General features: G+C 41.3%; 1 protein-coding gene across 1 annotated transcript in view; it reads right to left on the bottom strand.

The window, feature by feature from the left end:
- Positions 1-709: 709 nt before the first annotated feature.
- The window catches only part of LOC138983630 (DNA polymerase theta-like), a 19,667-nt gene continuing 1,427 nt past the window's right edge, over positions 710-18,949 (bottom strand). The window contains exons 2-10 of the mRNA XM_070356911.1: positions 15,592-16,888; positions 15,212-15,331; positions 13,975-14,286; positions 13,221-13,317; positions 12,531-12,742; positions 11,892-12,065; positions 10,107-10,253; positions 9,471-9,683; positions 710-5,933 (exon numbers count right to left, since the gene is read on the bottom strand). Of these exons, the coding sequence (XP_070213012.1) occupies positions 5,452-5,933; positions 9,471-9,683; positions 10,107-10,253; positions 11,892-12,065; positions 12,531-12,742; positions 13,221-13,317; positions 13,975-14,286; positions 15,212-15,331; positions 15,592-16,138 (2,304 nt within the window). The 5' untranslated portion in view covers positions 16,139-16,888 and the 3' untranslated portion in view covers positions 710-5,451. The remainder of the gene's footprint in view (positions 5,934-9,470; positions 9,684-10,106; positions 10,254-11,891; positions 12,066-12,530; positions 12,743-13,220; positions 13,318-13,974; positions 14,287-15,211; positions 15,332-15,591; positions 16,889-18,949) is intronic.

Genomic DNA, 18,949 nt, shown 5'->3' with positions numbered 1-18,949 from the left:
TTCAAACTGGTTTTCAACGCTTATTCTCACAAAGCATCTGCACACCTGCCTCTGCCTCTGTGCTGTGTTTGTGTGGCTGCTATCGTATGATGTCAGTGCATGGTGAGTGCGTTCACTGCCTTGTCACCACTTCCCCACCTTTTTCAGAATGTTTTCTTGGAGTTGGATAATTCTTTGAATTTACAATTTTCCAACATCAAGACTTTTTGCAATCGCGATGGCAGTTTCTCCCTTTTTGTGTCTGTTCACAACATTCACTCGATTTTCGAGAGTTAAATATTTTCTTTTCTTTGTAGACGCCATGTCGATCTCCACTGCTCTTCTGTCCAAAGACTGTCTATTCTGACTGAGTTGAACGGTGTGTGTTGGTCACGTGAGTTTGTTTTCTCGATGATTGGTTTGTGATGTTTACTCAGCCCACCCAACCATCATACCTCTCAGCGGTTAATTAGTGCCTTTGCTTACGGTTTGTCAGTGATGCGTTACGCTGACTGAGTCTTGGCTTTGTCTGACAAAGTCGTTACACAAGCTGTTAGGTCGGTCCTTAGACGTTAGAGCGGGGTGGTCGCTACACTGGTGACAACTATATAAGGAAACACATCGGTTAAAAAAAAAAGGGTCGTTGTGGCGGGGTAGTCCTTAGAGAGGGGGGTCCTTGTGAGGGGTTCCACTGTATTAGATATTTGAAAATGTGACACAAAACAAATGATAGAAAAACATAATTTTTATTTTTGACCTCTGAGGAAAATTTGCATCAGTTGCTGTCAGCAGTATTGAGTCAGCCCTTCATTTCTGTCACTGCACTGGTCAGTATTTTCTGGTCTCATACAGTCCTCTTTACACATTGCTTTCTAGGCTCACACAGTCCTCTTCAGACTTATATGGGTGGTTTTCAAAAAAGTAAGAATTTTCTTGTCCCTGTACTTTCATAAAATCTTACCAATAAACGTATCAGTATTTCTCGATGCAAATTGTTTTATCGTAAAGAGCAACCATTGTACAAGAAGTGGGGTCTAACTTTTTTTATCAAATATTGCTTTTGATTATTACTATTGTCCATACAATATCGAGTGGGTGGCTAAAAATAGCTGTCCCACGTAAAACATGGTAAACTTGAACTGTCCATAAAATTCTTGAAAAAAAATTCAGGCTGTCCAGAAAAATTATTTTTAAGGTTATTTATCCATGAACTTTACATTTCAAATTCTATTTACCCCTTTCTGCCAACAGAATGACAGAAAAAATAAACTGAAGATGAAAAAATCATTGTCCCACGGTTTCATGTCAGTGGTGTTACCATCACACAAGTTTGGTGGAAAACATTGGTTTCCCCCCTTGCTATCCATCTTTATATTCGCTGAGAGCTCCTTCCCTTTACCCTCCATAACTTGAATGCAGAGAAAGCCGGCACTGTGAGCTGTGGACCATTTACAAGCCTTTGGAAGCGAAGCAGGTAAGGGTATGTTTGTAAATATTGTCAGTGGTGTTACTAGGTGCAGTTGCAATAAAACACACTCAGGGGAGAAACTGATAGCTCAGTTAGTGGTATTAGTAAACCACTTCCACATGGTGCAAGAACTTTGGATCACGCATGCTTGGGGGAGCAGTCATTATTTTTTAAACTTCATTTTGTCAGTGGTGTTACCGTCAGTGGTGTTACCATGCTGTAGGGTAACACCACTGACAGAATGGTAACACCACTGACATTCGAAGGTCTTTTTGGTGTATTTCACACAGCAGAGACGGGCAACGTTAATTGAAAAGACTACTGGAATGCATACATGGGAAAGAGGATGCTAGGGACTGGGCAGGATGCTTAAAGAAGTAGTTGCTGGTACTTTATGTAGCGTGGAGCTATACATTGCAAGTTATATATCATGTTATATCAATTGTAGCATGCATTATAACAAACACATGCTAAGTATGTACACTTTTGTCTTAGGAGCTGGCGTATATACCGCAGTCATGGCCCTATCTGCTGCTGAAAAACAGCGTCGTTACCGACAAAGGAGAGATGCAGACCCAGAAAGCGAAAGCCGTATCCTGGGGTGGTTGTGGAGGTTGATGGTGAAGAGGTCTATGTAGACTGTATGAATGCGGTGGGCAAGGGATTTACTAACACTTTCTTCTGGCCCAAAACATACCAAGATCTCTGTTGGTATGACCATGACAAAATTCTGGCCGTCATCCCACAGCCTGTTCGTACTAGCAATGCAGCAGACCAGTTTTCAGTTGATGAGGCAATATGGAGAGCGGTGGTGGGAAAGTTGAAGGCTTGAAGCATATGATTTTCTGCAAGGGTATTGTCAACTTGACGAGGTTCTGGTATCAAATGCACCGCAAGACATTGTTCATTTTTCTACTACCAAGCCTTTTTTATTACTGCCATGCATTCTGTCAAGAAACGCTGCCTGAAGAGTGCAGGTGCACATATTACTGTAACTTTCTTTTGTGCCCAGGAAAGAAATGAAATGAGATGGATGCAAGCATATCTCATTTGTATTACTGCCTGTTACTTTTTTCTTTATTGTCATGTTGTATTTGCTTGCATTTTCCCCCCTAAGTTTTCTGTTTGTGCTTGTAATCTGTTTGGAACAATTATTTGAGCTGTCGCATTAACCATGTGCATTTGCAATGTGCTACATTTATGTTCAAGTTGTGAAAATGGCATAACGATGATGTCAGTATGCCATTAGTGTTACCAGTTGTCAGCGGTGTTACCAACTGTCAGTGGTGTTACTAATGTCAAGTTTTGTTACCTTTTTGGAATAAGTTTGTGACATTTATGCATAAAACCTGTTCAAAACAATGTCAGTGTTCAGTTTTAACATGAGCATTACTGATAAATTGTGTTGTTCTTGAAATCTCATTACAAATTCTTTAATGAATGGTGTTTATGTCATTGGTGTTACCAAAAGTAATTTGTTTCACTGTTGCCTACAATGAATGTACCTCTGAATAGTTAAAGTTATGATAATTTCACTTTATCAGAAGTCTCTTTTGGGTTTCAAATTCATAATGAATGTTCATGGTGACAAGTATCTTATTTCCAATTTATAATAAATTCAATTTTTGTATGATGATTGTCAGTGGTGTTACCGACTGTCAGTGGTGTTACCGCTATGTCAGTGGTGTTACCATGCTATTTTTTAATTTTTGTCCATAATTCCTTGGACATTTTAATCAGTACAATGCTTTGTGTTTATGCCTTTAAGTCCAAAGCATACACAAAAAAATAATCGTAAAAATTTTATCACTCCTTCATCTGCTCCGTGTGAAAGACAATGATAAAAAAACAGTAAATCAGAGCGAAAGGCACATTTATGCTCTGAAACCTGATATTTCAGTGCAGCGATACATGTTCAATCATGATCAATTGGGAGATCATCTTTAGGCTCTTCAATCCATATGCAAATCAGTATGATATCGCCTTATTTTGTTTGATAAAAAAAAATTCAAAACATGGTAACACCACTGACATTTTTTCCTTGTTTATTTTCATTAATTATTTTTTTCTTCTCCACTGTTTTAGACAAAGAGTGCCCATTTTGTGTTTTGAATACTTTAATGTTTCCTTAATCATTCTAACTCACAAGAAAGTTGATTTGATTAAAGTCATTTTGAAAAATTCATCTGTCTGAAAATTCTTACTATTTTGAAAAGCGCCCATATACCTTTTTTTTTTTTAATTTTTTTTTTTTAATAATTTTTTTTTTCTTTTTTCGTATGATTTTAATGTCTGGCGTATAATCGTACAGCGGTCTTCAATTTCGTAAGATTGTACGCAAATTTCGTACAGTAACCAGGTCTGAAGACTGCCAATGTAAAGGAAAACTACATACCGTTTAGAAAGGATCTCTAAAGTCCAGTGTTGTGGAGTAAAATGAAAAATTGTGAGTTTGTGTAGTACAGTGAAAACTGTCAAATACGGTCACTGGACTTAGCGGACACTCGCAGAATACGGACAGTCAGTCTCGGCACGGACTGCTTTACACTGTAAAACACCTGTACGTTACGGCCACCTCGGCATTACGGACGCGGACACGTATTTTGGGTCCATAATAAGTCATATACCTGCTAAATACGGACATCCACAGCAAGCGAAGAAGACGATAAATTGATCAGTTGATATTAGTCGGTATCTGAGCAGCTCTCGCGAGACACGCTATTTGTTATGCTTTGAACATCGCGAGAACTTCGAACCTTGGCTTGTGCAGCTCGCACGAGATCGTTGTACCGCATGCTTTGCTATGCTCTGCAATGTAATTTCTCTTTTAGAGATTAATAAAGTTATTGTATTGTATTGTATTGTATTGTATCATGCCAAGTTTCTAGTGTTCATGGTCATCGTGAAAAGACAAACGTTAAAGCTGTCCACGAGAGAGACAGACGATGGAGAGCGAATACATAGGCATACTTTTTGCTTCGCAAGCGACTCTGTGAGGAACTTCTTGACTTCAACTACCCCTGGCAAAGATCCTTTACTGCCAACCCCATGTGCCTTGATATAGACACTAAAGAAACGAGAGACTTCCTGTTCATCTCGCATGTTCCAAACATTGTATTTCCTTCCTGACTTTCCGCCACGATTTTGCTCCGACAGTGAACTTTCATCCTCAGGAGGCTGCCGACCAGGATCTAATGATTTTAATATACTTTCTTATGTGATAACCAATGTGCTATATTTTCTCAGGACAAAGAACAAATGTTTATTTTGAATGTTTTATGTATGTTATTATTACGGACACAAACGCTCAGCAATGTAATTTCTCTTTTAGAGATTAATAAAGTTATTGTATTGTATTGTATTGTATTGTATTGTATCATGCCAAGTTTCTAGTGTTCATGGTCATCGTGAAAAGACAAACGTTAAAGCTGTCCACGAGAGAGACAGACGATGGAGAGCGAATACATAGGCATACCTTTTGCTTCGCAAGCGACTCAAAAAGTGTCAAATTTGGCCTTATTCCTGTATTTGTTTCTTTCATTGAACACCTTTGTCTTGACAAGTGTAATTTTCTCTTTCTCAGGCAAAGTAGAGTTTGAGAAAATTGGGTGCTCTGTGAGGAACTTCTTGACTTCAACTACCCCTGGCAAAGATCCTTTACTGCCAACCCCATGTGCCTTGATATAGACACTAAAGAAACGAGAGACTTCCTGTTCATCTCGCATGTTCCAAACATTGTATTTCCTTCCTGACTTTCCGCCACGATTTTGCTCCGACAGTGAACTTTCATCCTCAGGAGGCTGCCGACCAGGATCTAATGATTTTAATATACTTTCTTATGTGATAACCAATGTGCTATATTTTCTCAGGACAAAGAACAAATGTTTATTTTGAATGTTTTATGTATGTTATTATTACGGACACAAACGCTCAGCAATGTAATTTCTCTTTTAGAGATTAATAAAGTTATTGTATTGTATTGTATTGTATTGTATTGTATTGTATCATGCCAAGTTTCTAGTGTTCATGGTCATCGTGAAAAGACAAACGTTAAAGCTGTCCACGAGAGAGACAGACGATGGAGAGCGAATACATAGGCATACTTTTTGCTTCGCAAGCGACTCAAAAAGTGTCAAATTTGGCCTTATTCCTGTATTTGTTTCTTTCATTGAACACCTTTGTCTTGACAAGTGTAATTTTCTCTTTCTCAGGCAAAGTAGAGTTTGAGAAAATTGTTCGGTTTTTTTCCCTCTCCGCTCACCACCCTTGTCGCCATCATTTGGTGTGTTGACAGCACAGTTACCATCATTTGGTGTGTTGACCGCACAGTCGCCATCATTTGATGTGTTGACAGCACAGTCGCCATCATTTGGTGTGTTGACCGCACAGTCGCCATCATTTGGTGTGTTGACCGCACAGTCGGCATCATTTGGTGTGGAGTCTTCTTCAATCCCCCCCACAGTATCGGCAGCGTTGTGTTTGGAATCTGCAACATAACAGAAAAATTCTTGGTCACATAATTTATAAACAATTTTACCCCCTTCACTGACCCAGCATGATAATTACTCGGTCCTCAGTGTGCTTCCGGTATGACTACAAGACGAGAAATTCTCCGGCCTATGAAATATGTACTTTCACTTTCTCCACACAGAGCATGCAAACATGGCACTGAAGGGGTTAAACAAAGTCATGACTTTATATCACATGGAACCACTTACAGATCCACAGTACCTTCACAGTAGGTTCACACATCTGCATTCTTCACAGACCAAGATTTTCTGATTGCTTTCTTTTCTTTCTTTATTTGGTGTTTAACGTCGTTTTCAACCACGAAGGTTATATCGCGACGAGGGAAAGGGGGGAGATGGGATAGGGGAAAGGGGGGAGATGGGATAGAGCCACTTGTTAATTGTTTCTTGTTCACAAAAGCACTAATCAAAAAATTGCTCCAGGGGCTTGCAACGTAGTATATGACCTTTCTGGGAGAATGCAAGTTTCCAGTACAAAGGACTAAACATTTCTTACATACTGCTTGACTAAAATCTTTACAAACATTGACTATATTCTATACAAGAACCATTTAACAAGGGTAAAAGGAGAAACAGAATCCGTTAGTCGCCTCTTACGACATGCGGGGGGCAGAGAAATAAGGATGTGGAAAAGAAGACTTTTGGTAAGTGAAATAAAGGTGATGGATCCAGTCAGGTAGAAATAAGACAACAAGAAAGGAACTGGAAAACTGCAGGGAATAGTAGGGAGAGTTTTCTTGGAAGGAAATATAGGTGAAAGGACTGGTAAGGCAGAAATAAGACAAAAGAAGAGAAGTAAAGGGGTGGGGTAGCTCTGTGGAAACATGATGGCGACCCCATGGGAGCTTTTCTGATTGCAAGAATCTGCTTTTGTGAAATGAAGTTTAGTCACATTCTTAGTCACATTCTGTCACTGTTGATTGGGTTTGTTTAACCACTCAAGTTTCAAGTTTTGTTTAAGGACTCGTAAGAGCCAAATCAAGACCCTCCTGCTTAAAAAATGTATGTCTAAGAATTAAACTTTTCCGAAGAGTTTCAGCACTAATTCAGTAGAAACTTCCATAATTCTGAAAACAAAGTCTTGAGAGAGTCACGATCATAAAACATATGTCATGCACCCAAAAGGTGAGCACATTCAAACAACTACAATGGCCAAGCCCTTCGGTGCTGTTCATGAAAATGGACAGAGAGGTCAGTCTTGGACTACGACTCAAGGACTGGCAGTCGTAGTCCAAGACTGACCTCTCAGTCCAACTTCATGAATTGCACCACGGATGACTCACTTGCTCTATTTGACGATACTGACATTGACATCACCCTGACCTTGAATAATTTAGGTCATTACAGCTCGTGGTTACTCAAAATGGTACACTAAAATGTTGAGCAGTTTGATGTTTCACATCAAACAAAACAAATATGGATAGCACCCTTACATTACCCAAACCCCATCCATGACCTTGACCTTGCAATGTCACATTTCTTTGGATATGATAGTCCAAGGAAAATGTTTGCCATGCTACAGCTGATAAAAACAAACAGCCACATGTGTTAGGGGCTACTGTGTGCTATTTGTCATGTGATCTGGTAATTAACCGGGCTGCTTTTGCCTGCTGCTTTGTCATGTGTGAGGCTGTAGCATCTGTGAGAAAGAGAAGGTAAAAGCATTCAGATTTTGTCTGAGACTACGCACATGCACACTCCCCCTAAACTTTAAAATGTGTCACGCTCACAGACCATCTGGGAAGCTAGGGGCCAGAAGATCAGTTGATAGAAAAATAGTCTGTTTACGGTATCCCGACCGACCCTATTCTTTACCCCCCACCCCTAAACTTGTTCCCCATTTTTGTTCAGAAGGAAAACAAAAATTGAAGCCTAAACAGGAAGGGTAAAGGGGCAATTGCTCATGTTAAAGGCACAGTAAGCATACCTGTCAAGCTCTTGTGGACTCTCACCATAAGATTTTGCTCACAAAACCATAAGTTTGCACCAAAAAGCATAAGACAACATGCAAAATTGCAGAAGTCGTTAGATTAATCACCACAAGAACTAAATACATGCACACACACACACACAAAAGAAATCAGCCTTATTTCACACAAAAGAAAAACACACTTTTCTCAACACTGAACTGCACTGTTTTGTGTCATTTTGAAATGCAAAGCATGTTTAAATGTAAATTGTACCGAGAATCACCTAAATTGTACAAAGACAGTACGTACACTTCCAACCAGACACACATTTAGTGATTTACACCGTACCCCTCACAAAATGTTACCAGAATGCACAAAAACACCACATGATAGTAAAGGCACAAGACAAGTGTGTTTTAACAACACTCATTCATTGAGCACACTCACAGTGATTCAATCATGAATGGAAACCCCCACCACAATGTTTAAAAGAGAACATTTTAGCCAAACAGAATATGTAAAACACACAAGTTACAAGCCAGAAACTCATGTGTGTCTCAGCAATCAGGGACAAATACCAGATCAACAAAAATATGACATGTAAATGCTTTAGTTTGAGGTCGCGCATGTTCTAAAAACAAGTCGTATAATGATCGGTTGTGACAACCATCCGGTGCCAACTTTCGCTCTCTGCCTCTTCGAAAATGCATCATAACGCCCTTATTTTTATTTATATGGCTTCACACTTGGTACAACGTGAGAAAATATTGTGTAGATCATAGAAAAAAAATATTACATCTAAATTGCTTTGGTTTGAGGTCGCGTGTGTTCTAAAATCAAGTCCGACATGATCGGATGTGACAGGAATCCGGCTACTTTCACTTTCGATCGTTAGCTCTTCAAAAATGCATCACAACTCCCTTAGTTTCATTTCTATGGCTTAAAACTGCGCACAACGTGAGAAAATACCTTGAAGATACCGAGAACAACAACTATAGTACATGTAACTGCTTTAATTTGAGGTCGCGTGTGGTCAAGCATGTGTGGTTGTTTAGGTGTAATCAGCCACATATACTTCTGGCAGAAGTACAAAGCTCTTTTGCGTGCCACAGAGGGACACAGGGGTTGGACATGGATACCATTTTTGATTCATTACATAAAGTTGACCAGTGCCTGTCCTGTAAGCCAAGTCCATTGTTCTAGCTACTACGCTACCAGATCCACATTGGTTGAGATAAGACAGAATTATAATGAAGTGTCTTTGACTTTGAGGAGAAACCTAGTTTTCTCTTTTTTAGTTTTAATGGGTATCTCCAGGTTGTTCAAAGACAGGCAATGCAAACTAGCGCTTGTAATATTGTTCCATGCACACTCCTGCCCCCCTGATGGAAATACTGTATTCAAAAGTGAGGAAACTTATTCTCTACTTTTCCATTTTTCTTTTGCTTTTGCCGCAAGGATCTAACAATGTAATGTCAAATCCTAACTGTGAACACTCCTAAAACGAACAAATTACAAACACATTCTGCAGTAATGTGAATATTTCTGACTGCATATATCAAAACAAAGTAGCACGGATCTTACCTTCCGTGTCAACCCCCTTCCTTCCAGCTCGACCAGCCATCTGTTTGTAGGAAAGGGTGTCCATAGCACGGCCACCAAACATGGGTGACCTCACGATCACACGTCGGGCAGGTAAGTTGACCCCTGAAGACAAGGTAGACGTGGCCACCAGAATCTTCAGTAGACCTTGTCGGAACGCTCCTTCAACGATGTCACGCTCGTCAAACGTCAGACCTAGAAAGAGATTCTGGCATATCAAGCAAGTTTGTGTCAAATGGCACAGAATCTTCTGTGAGAAAGTTTTAAAATACTGTTGATCACGTTCTCAACTTGCCTCAATTTCATATGTTTAAAATAACATTCAGAAAATCAAGCATAGAGACAGGAAAGGTTAAATCGTTGGAATGTCTATTTCAGGACAAAAAACAAACAACCACTCACAACCTTGACCTATGGGCCTTTTGTGGACTGACAAAAGACACAACAGACAAAAAATAACTGATGCTGTTACTTATTTCAAAATGTGACTGGGATGACTTCAAGATGGTCAAAGCAAAGAGAGAAACAAACCCTATTAACAGCTGCTATAGGGCTAATCTCCCTCATCATCACCACACATATAAAGAAGTAGACATGTGTTTATAACTGCTGCTGTACCTGCGTGGTGGTAAGCCACTCCGTACTGAATGACTTTGCCCAGCATAGGGTCCACACCCACAGCACTGCGTCCCAGTTGTTCCAGGACGTTGCGCAGAGCTCCCTGGTCGATGGGTAGTCGTGTCATCTCTGAGGCCTTCACAAAACCTACAACATAAAACAGTCATACATTGATGGAGAAATACCATGGGCAGCAAGCTCGGCAGTATTTGTTTGTTTGTTTGTTTGTTTGTTTGCTTAACGCCCAGCCGACCACGAAGGGCCATATCAGGGCGGTGCTGCTTTGACATATAACGTGCGCCACTCACAAGACAGAAGTCGCAGCACAGGCTTCATGTCTCACCCAGTCACAGTATTCTGACACCGGACCAACCAGTCCTAGCACTAACCCCATAATGTCAGACGCCAGGCAGAGCAGCCACTAAATTGCCAATTTTAAAGTCTTAGGTATGACCCGGCCGGGGTTCGAACCCACGACCTCCCGATCACGGGGCGGATGCCTTACCACTAGGCCAACCGTGCCGGTAGCTCGGCAGTATACTTTTTAATAGAACATAGTTTTGCAGAGCCGCCTGCCAATGAACAGTCGAGTCATATCTAATGCCTTTAGAAAGCCTAGAATGTGGGATACACACAAACACATACTGGAGGTAAGCGACAATGATTAATCAGGAGATATAACGAGATGACAGACAAACATTAACACATAACAACAACAACAAATCACAAACCGAGAGAGAAATGTCAAGGTGATTTTCTGCAGCAAGCTTCATGGTAGAGTTCCTTTAACTCTTTCTACCTCTTCTAATTCTTCTCATTTCCTTACACATTGTCTGTCAGTGTCAGTCAGTAAGTCAATCTATAACAAGAAGAGCAAACGCTCGATCGAGTCACTTTCGCAGTTCTGAATATTATATGAGGCATCAGATGGACAGGAAGAAATTGCTATTCACAACACAATGAGTCACGTTCACATAAAATTTGAGCCCGGTCACTTTTATAGTTTCCGAGAAAAGCCCAACGTTAAGTTGTGTGTTGCCGAACAGAAAAGGCTAGTTATCTCCCTTGTTTTTCTGATAACGTTCGTAAAAGGCTACAGATGTAAATACTTTGATGTAAAGAATAATCCTACAAAGTTTCAATCACATCCGATGAACTTTGTCAAAGATATAAAATGTCTAATTTTTCCTTTGACGCTGACCTGTGACCTTGAAAAAGGTCAAAGGTCAACGAAACCATCGTTAAAGTGTAGAGGTCATTGGAGGTCACGACTAAACAAAATATGAGCCCGATCGCTTTGATAGTTTCCTGTCAAAGATATAAAATGTCTAATTTTTCCTTTGACGCTGACCTGTGACCTTGAAAAAGGTCAAAGGTCAACGAAACCATCGTTAAAGTGTAGAGGTCATTGGAGGTCACGACTAAACAAAATATGAGCCCGATCGCTTTGATAGTTTCCGAGAAAAGTCCAACGTTAAGGTGGTGTCTACGGACGGACGGCCGGCCGGACAGACTAACACTGACCGATTACATAGAGTCACTTTTTCTCAAGTGACTCAAAAAGTATAAATCAATCCAACAAGCCAGTCTTTAATGATTCCTTCATGTGGAAAACAAATCACTCTGCAATAATTCCTTCAAATTAATCGATGTACCAGATAGCAAAACTCTCCCGCACAAGGTATCTCTGTTTTGACTGCTCCCATTCCTTCCGCTTTCGTTTGTTTGGTTTGTTGTGGGTGCTTGTTTTGTTTGTAGCCTCCTGTGAAAGAAATGATGACTCACCAGTTTCTCCTGTGTAAGCTGCCAGAGCTGCAGGGTTCTTCATCATGCCATACAACTCCCTGGCAATCTTCTCCGCCATTTTCTCACACCACACTTTGGTCGGGCAGAAGATCAAGACAGCATGGCCGTCCAGTATGGTCTCCAGGCACAGTGGAATGATGTGATCCTCATCACCTTTAAATGAGAAATGAATGCTGAAATTGTTTGTAAGGAGCTCAGTTAAGTGCGATATGCTACCTGCCCCCCATGCTAACTTCACAAGACAAATGTATGGCAAAATGTAGAAGTCCTCTGATGACAAGTTGTGAAACACAACTGCTCAAAGGAAAGGATCAAAGCTGTTTCAAAGTTCATTATTTTACTTTCCTTATCATTCCTGCTGTCTTGTTGTTTCTCAGTGGGGTATTTTCTCTCACTTTTCCTGGCAAATGAGTGTGTGCGTGCAATGTGTCAAAATCTGTCCCTGCATGAAAGCAGGAACAAATAAACTGACTCCAAAGTAAGAGGCAGGGGTCCAGAGGCCGCCCAGGTCTGGGCATTTTAAAGGTGATTTTGTGGCCTCTCCTCGCTGGTAAAGGCCAAAAAAACATCACTTTCCGGATTTCCGTCCATGTGAAAGTGGGAATCCCCATACCATACCTTGAAAAGTAGCCTTGACCTCAATGTCCCTGACCTTGGTCATGGCCTGGTCGTAGATGGTGGTGCCGACCTTGATGTGCTCGGTGAGTGGGACGGGGCGAAAGTCGGTGTGGAACAGGTTGGCGTCTAACCATGTAGCCAGAAGATCAAGGTTGGGAAGGGTGGCGCTCATGCCGATCACTTGAATTGGATGCTTACTTGTCTCTTTTGATCTGGAAGTTAAGATGAGTTCAATTTTCAGCTGGACATTCACTTACCAAGTGATGCTCATGAGAATATAAACTAAAAGGAATGTGAAATGATAGAGAGTAGCTGGATAATCAGACCGAAGGACGTTCACTTACCAAGTGATTCTCATGAGAATATGAACTAAAAGGAATGATTGAAAATATCTACATAATTAAACAGAAGAAAAATCACCAACAAGACAATCCCATTCCCATTCAGGAAGGGGAAGAAAAAAAAGAATTGACAAAGAACTACAAAGTAAAATAATCTAGCAAATAAAAAGAGAGACATAACTGCATTCAGAATCATTATGCTCAAAATACTGTCCCAGCAAAACCTACAACTGACTCCGAAGCACAAAAAGACAGCACAGTTTTGATACAGCTTGTCTTGCTGCTTGTCAAATCAGAAATAATTTCAAGATGAATGAAGTCAATACAGAAGCCTGCCACAGATACACACCTGCGCGCCATGTAGCAAATTTTGGTCAGCAAGAGTTCCAGCAGGTACCCCCTGTTTGAGTCGCCCACCATGTGCAGCTCGTCAATGACCACAACACCTGCAAATAGTCAATCTACTTTAAAGGTATGACTGACCACAGAATCATATGACTTATTACACTCAATTTTCCTTCAGTCTTGAACGGCTATTTTCATTGACTGAATTTGTTCTATACTAAATGCTCCAACCAAATCAAACTATCTGACAGTTTTACAGAATCATTACAAATGCAGGGCAAACTTTTTATTCGGGCCAGAAAGTGTTGATGCATGAAACTCCAAAATGACTTGTCAGTCTGGCTATTTGTTACGGTTGAATAGACTGGCTCATTGAGTTTAAAAATGACCCATTAATTTATGATAAATTAGCCAGGCTACCTTTGTGCTATATTTGGCCTTATCCGTTCATGTATGTTTTTGTTTGTTTTGTTTTTGACAAAACAACAAAATTGGAACTATTAACCTATACACATGTATTCCTCTGGACTTTTAATTTCCTGTAGTTTGCTTGTCCTGAATAATCACTGTAAACCCACCTAACAGGTCAATTCTATTCTCCTCCATAAGCCTGTTCACCAAGCTGTTGCCTTTCTCTATGTTGTTTACTCACAAAACTATACATTTGGATCTAATTACTCATAGTCATACACATGTTAACCTGTTTCATTCTTAGAAGTTTGCTTGGCCTAAATTTGGAATAATGACTGTCAACCTACCTAACTCGTCAATTCTATTCTCCTCCATAAGCCTGTTAACCAGGCCGTTGCCTTTCTCAATGGTACACACGGCCACATCTAGACTGTGAAACCCTCCCGCAGGGCTGTGACTCCCCATGAAGCCTCCCACACGCACTCCCGCATCTTGGTACAGGCGCTGGAGCGAGATCATCTTTTCTCGCGTGACAGAGACAAAGGGGAGGATGAAGAGAGCTTTGCGACGCGTTTCTAGCACTCTCTTCAGCATGAGGAGTTCCGCCACCATGGTCTTGCCGGCGCTTGTGGGCGCTGAGTAGACCAGGTTGCCACCACCTGTAACAGTCCGCATATTGTTTATTCACCAACAGTCTTATACTTATAACAACGCACAAAACTTAGCCATCACACCAGGGCTGAGGTGCATGAGAAAGTTACCAACCGGGTGGGAGCCAGCGGCGGTATTGGATTGGTTGAAATTGAGGTTTGTTGTGATTTCAAGGAATCAGACCCTGCTGTTTGTTGTCATTCTTTTGTTAGGCACCCATTTCGCTTGGTGCACCTCGGTCCAGAGCACCACAACTGTCTCAGGAGATAACTTTTTTCTTTTTTTATCAGATGATATCTTACACAAATTAATAATACATGTACAAACTATAAGCATCGTCCAAAGGATAGATGCAGAATTTGATTATGGTGCAAATGAAATCGACAAATTCCAGCCCTCGTCATTGGAAACAGTTGCAAAACACTTGACAAAGAGCTGAACAATTGTTCGTTGACGTTCTGTTTCATCACACAGCCCTGAAAGTCCAACAAATGGTGTACTCCTCTTTGGCTAGTGATTCTGAAAATGTACTAGCCAGAGTCAGAGAGCTAACGTTACTAGCTAAACCAACAATTTGTTTCAGCAACTTTACTTGCATTTGGCGAGTAGATGAACATTTCTACTCGCAAGATACATGTTTCTACTTGCCATGGCGAGTAAAATACTCGCCACTTTCTGGCCTGATTCCAGCTGCTTCACCTAAAGAGTGCACCAAGAAAGTGAAACTGAGACTGAGAGGGACTTAACTTATATTCTCTGTAAATTGAACAGTCAGAATCTGACATGGTAGCTCTGCGTCAACTCTCAGGATGTGAAAGAACTTCAGGATGAAAATTCATCTCCATAATTATTATAAAGCTACAGTACATGCTCTCGTTATGTGTCTTACACTCAGCAGTAAAGACACAAAAGTAGTTACTTCACCAAACTTACTCAGCACTTTCCCAGTGGTAAGACACTGAGCCTGCCATGGAAACATGGCTGTGATTCCCTGACTGTGGTACGCTTCCAGAACAGGTCCTGGCAGTCCCCATGACGACAAGGAAAGACTTTCTGTAACAGCAAAAAAGACATTCTCAGATAAACACCTTTTAAATTGTCATTATGACAAAAAGTATTTGATTCTGAAAGTGACATCCAGAATTCAGAGGTTATGAATTATCACTTTAAATTCAAATTCAAATTTGATCAATGATGTGTTTCTTTCATGGGAGACAAGGAACAAAGAGAAAATCTGTTCTGTTACAGGTAAAGGGGCTGAGAGGCAAATGACAATTAATTCAGGAAAGCAAGCAAGCTTGTCAAAAACATACCTGCATTCTGGCTCCCAATGCTGTCTGATACTTGATCACAGTCTGTTGGTGGTACTTGAACACTGTTGATGTGTACAGCACAGTTTGTGTCACTGCTTGGTGTTACTCTGCTGACACTGGATTCTCTAAGCCTGTGGTGAGAATCTGCTGATAGCTTGCTGATTGCTTTGTCATCTGTGCTGCCTCCAATCTCTTGTGGAGATTTGGACAATGTAGCTGATGAAAAAGGCGCGTTCTTTGATGCTGCAGAGGAGGATGGTTTTTGTGATAAAGCTGCCAAAACCACAAGCCCTGTTGAAGAGTTTCTGTGTGCCCCAATACCAGATGAAGCAGAGACATCTTTCTCGTGCTCTCCACCACCTCTTCTGCTACCCGTTATCTGAGTAAATCCATCACAAGTTTTCTCCAAAGTTTTCTTTTCACATTGCACAGCAGACACATACTTGGGACGAGGTTTCTGTCTAGGAGAGCTCTTGTGTGCAAGGTTAGGCGCATGCGTACGATTTTCTTTGCTCGAGTTCTCTTGTAGACTAGAATCTACACTCATACTCACAGTCACAGTGTCAGAAGACACATTCTTGTGTGGTCCTTTGATTTCTGACTGATTAGAGGGTTTCCTTGTGTTCTCGCTAGCAGCAGTGTTACCACCACCACTTTGCAAGCTGGCTGGTTTGGTGACAGGCAAAACAGGTGAGACATCTGTCTCAATCTCAACTTCGTCTTCCCGCTCCTTAACTTGATGACTTGTAGTTGTATTGTCATATCTGTTTGCTAGCCTAGATTTACAAGAAGAAGATGATGCAGCATGTATGTGATGTTTGGGCTGTTTATGGTTACCTGGTGCATGCAGTTCAGGGCTGGGGGAGGCAGGGCATAGAAGTTTGCTTTTGTGCACTGGTGCACTAGTGTGAGGTACTTTGTTATGCCCAGACTTGCCCCTTTCTTCAATCAAGCTCTTCCTCTTCTTGTCTCGAGGGCTGTGTGTTGGAGTGAAAGACTCATTAAATAATGAGTCACCAAAAAGGCTTGGCTTACTGACACCAGATTTTTTTCTACTACGGGAGTTTTTCCGTTTCACAGGGTTAGCGACATCCCGGTGCACTGGTTTGGTGGGGGTCTTTGAAAAAGCTTGCTGGTTTGGAAAGAAAGTTGTTGTGTGAGTTTTGCTGGTTGACTCATAAGCTGCCGCTTCCAAACTGTCGACGGCATTGATGATGTCTGCATCCAAGTCAAGAGCGAATGAGGAGGAGATGGAACAGTCTGGAACAGCTGAGCTGCTCGCACAGGATAGCTTGGTCTGTCAAGGAGAAGAAAAAAAAATTCATATATTTATCCAAATATATTGTCTATTTTGTGCTGTTAATTTTCCAACAATACAAATAGTTGAAACTTTTTTGTCCCCCTCTTTTCTTCTAGGACTTATGCGGCGGGCTACCCTCTGAAGATGACACTGCACTGCTGCAGAGTCACTTTGAAGGTGTTCAGTAGTGGTCCTGTTCCGAGCCAACGGACGCAGGCCGCTACACAGTAAGCTCCCTATTTACGACATTGACTGTAAAGTCGGGGAGCCAGACTGAGTGAGCGTCCCCTCCAGAGATCAGATGTGTCCCCCAAATGACAGACAACGCTGTTCCTGTCCTTTGAACTGATCATCACAAACTAAAGCCCGTTTGACACCAGCAGTAGTGCACCCTGTGTCCCTCAGTACTGTCCCTGAAAAACCATTGATGGTTACCATTTCCATGGGTGCAACCTGGAAAATTCCCAAAACCTGCAAAAGTTGGGGTCCAGGGTACCGGCCCCTGGCGGGGTACAGGGGCAGTGCCCCGTTGGTGCGTTGTCCACGAAACTCGCCTCGACCTGCACCTGAAGACTGTTGTCTGCCACGATCCGAAAAAGAACATCAGCCTCCCCGATATTCTCGAGAACCACCCACGTGACCATTGTTCCAAGCGCCAAGACTTGTGTCTGCAACTCCAACTGAAAATATAGACATCTGATTTCCGCGCTAAAGTTTTGTTGAGATGAGCTTCATGGTAAAGTTCAGCTGCTTCACAAAATGCAGAAACGTCACCCAGCTGACGTTCCCTTAAGAACACGGTCAATTCTTCTGAACAACTCTGAAGTATCTGCTAACATAAGAAGAAGTCCTGCAAACCTTCAGTAGTGTTAGAAATACCCAACAACTCAGTCCATCGGTTGAGCAAGTGACGACACTGGGTTAAAAACGCTAAAAATGACTCGCCTACCTCGGGACGAACATCTTAGAAACGCTCTCTGAAACCCTCCTCTGTGCATTGAAACTTTCGAAGAAGATGGGATTTACCCCATGAAAGGGTTGGTTCTCCTGAAATGGAATGATACAGCGACAAGGCACTACCTTTCAATAAAGCAGCTAAATAGACAGGCCATTTATCCACATCCCAGCCGCACGCCGAAGCATGTGTTTCAAACCTAAACAAAAACGCATTAATGTCGTCTTTGTTTTCATGAAACATAGGCAATTTTGATTGGTGAGGAACAGAAGTATATGAATGAACAGCCTTTACCGTCTGAGCTCTCCTTTTTAACTCTCTCAGTTTCAAGGTCTATATCGCTTTTCCTACTCCTAGTCTGTTCTTTCTTTTTCAACTTCCAGCCGAGCCAAACTGCCTCAAACTTAGCATGCTCTTTTTCTTTTTTGACTTCTAGTCAGGCAAGCTCTCTATCTGTCTCAAACTTAGCATGCTCTTGCCTCTCTTTTGCTTCTGCATCTCTTTTTTCTTTACGTTCTTCTCTGGTAAAATGTTGCTGTTCCCTGACAAAATCAGTTAAGTCTTTTTCTTTAAGACCCAGTTCTTTCCCACGAGACAGCCACATATCCCAATCCTCACTCATGTTGATATTGTATACATGTCACAATACTGTAACAAGTTACGTTATAAAACACTTTACACTATCACCCTAGTGTGCCTAATTATAAGTCAAGCAACAATCAAAGTATAATCAACAATTAAAGACCCAAAAAATCGTGAAAGTTCTGCGGAAAAAGAAACAAAACCTCTTACATTTTGAGATGTTATGCGCCAATGGCGCAAGAGTAAATGAAACCATGTATCATATAACGAATAGATAATACAGCAGCGTAAATATTATATTGCCATGAACAAAGACTTTACATCATCAGCCACAGTCAGAAATATCACAAGAAACAGCCAGTGCTTTACTGTGGAGTGTACTAAAACACCAGTGTACAGGCTTGAGAGCAGACGGAGGCGAGCGAGACTAACAACCTTCTACAAAGTCCACCACGGCCTTGTCGCAGTGAAGAGCAACCACGCACCAAAGCCAAGCCCACCCAAGTGCACGACTAGGCAGA

The sequence above is a fragment of the Littorina saxatilis genome, linkage group LG13, assembly GCF_037325665.1.
Source record: "Littorina saxatilis isolate snail1 linkage group LG13, US_GU_Lsax_2.0, whole genome shotgun sequence".
Taxonomy (NCBI): domain Eukaryota; kingdom Metazoa; phylum Mollusca; class Gastropoda; order Littorinimorpha; family Littorinidae; genus Littorina; species Littorina saxatilis.
The sequence above is the reverse complement of the archived record's forward strand: the minus strand, read 5'-3'. Positions and strand labels throughout refer to the sequence as shown.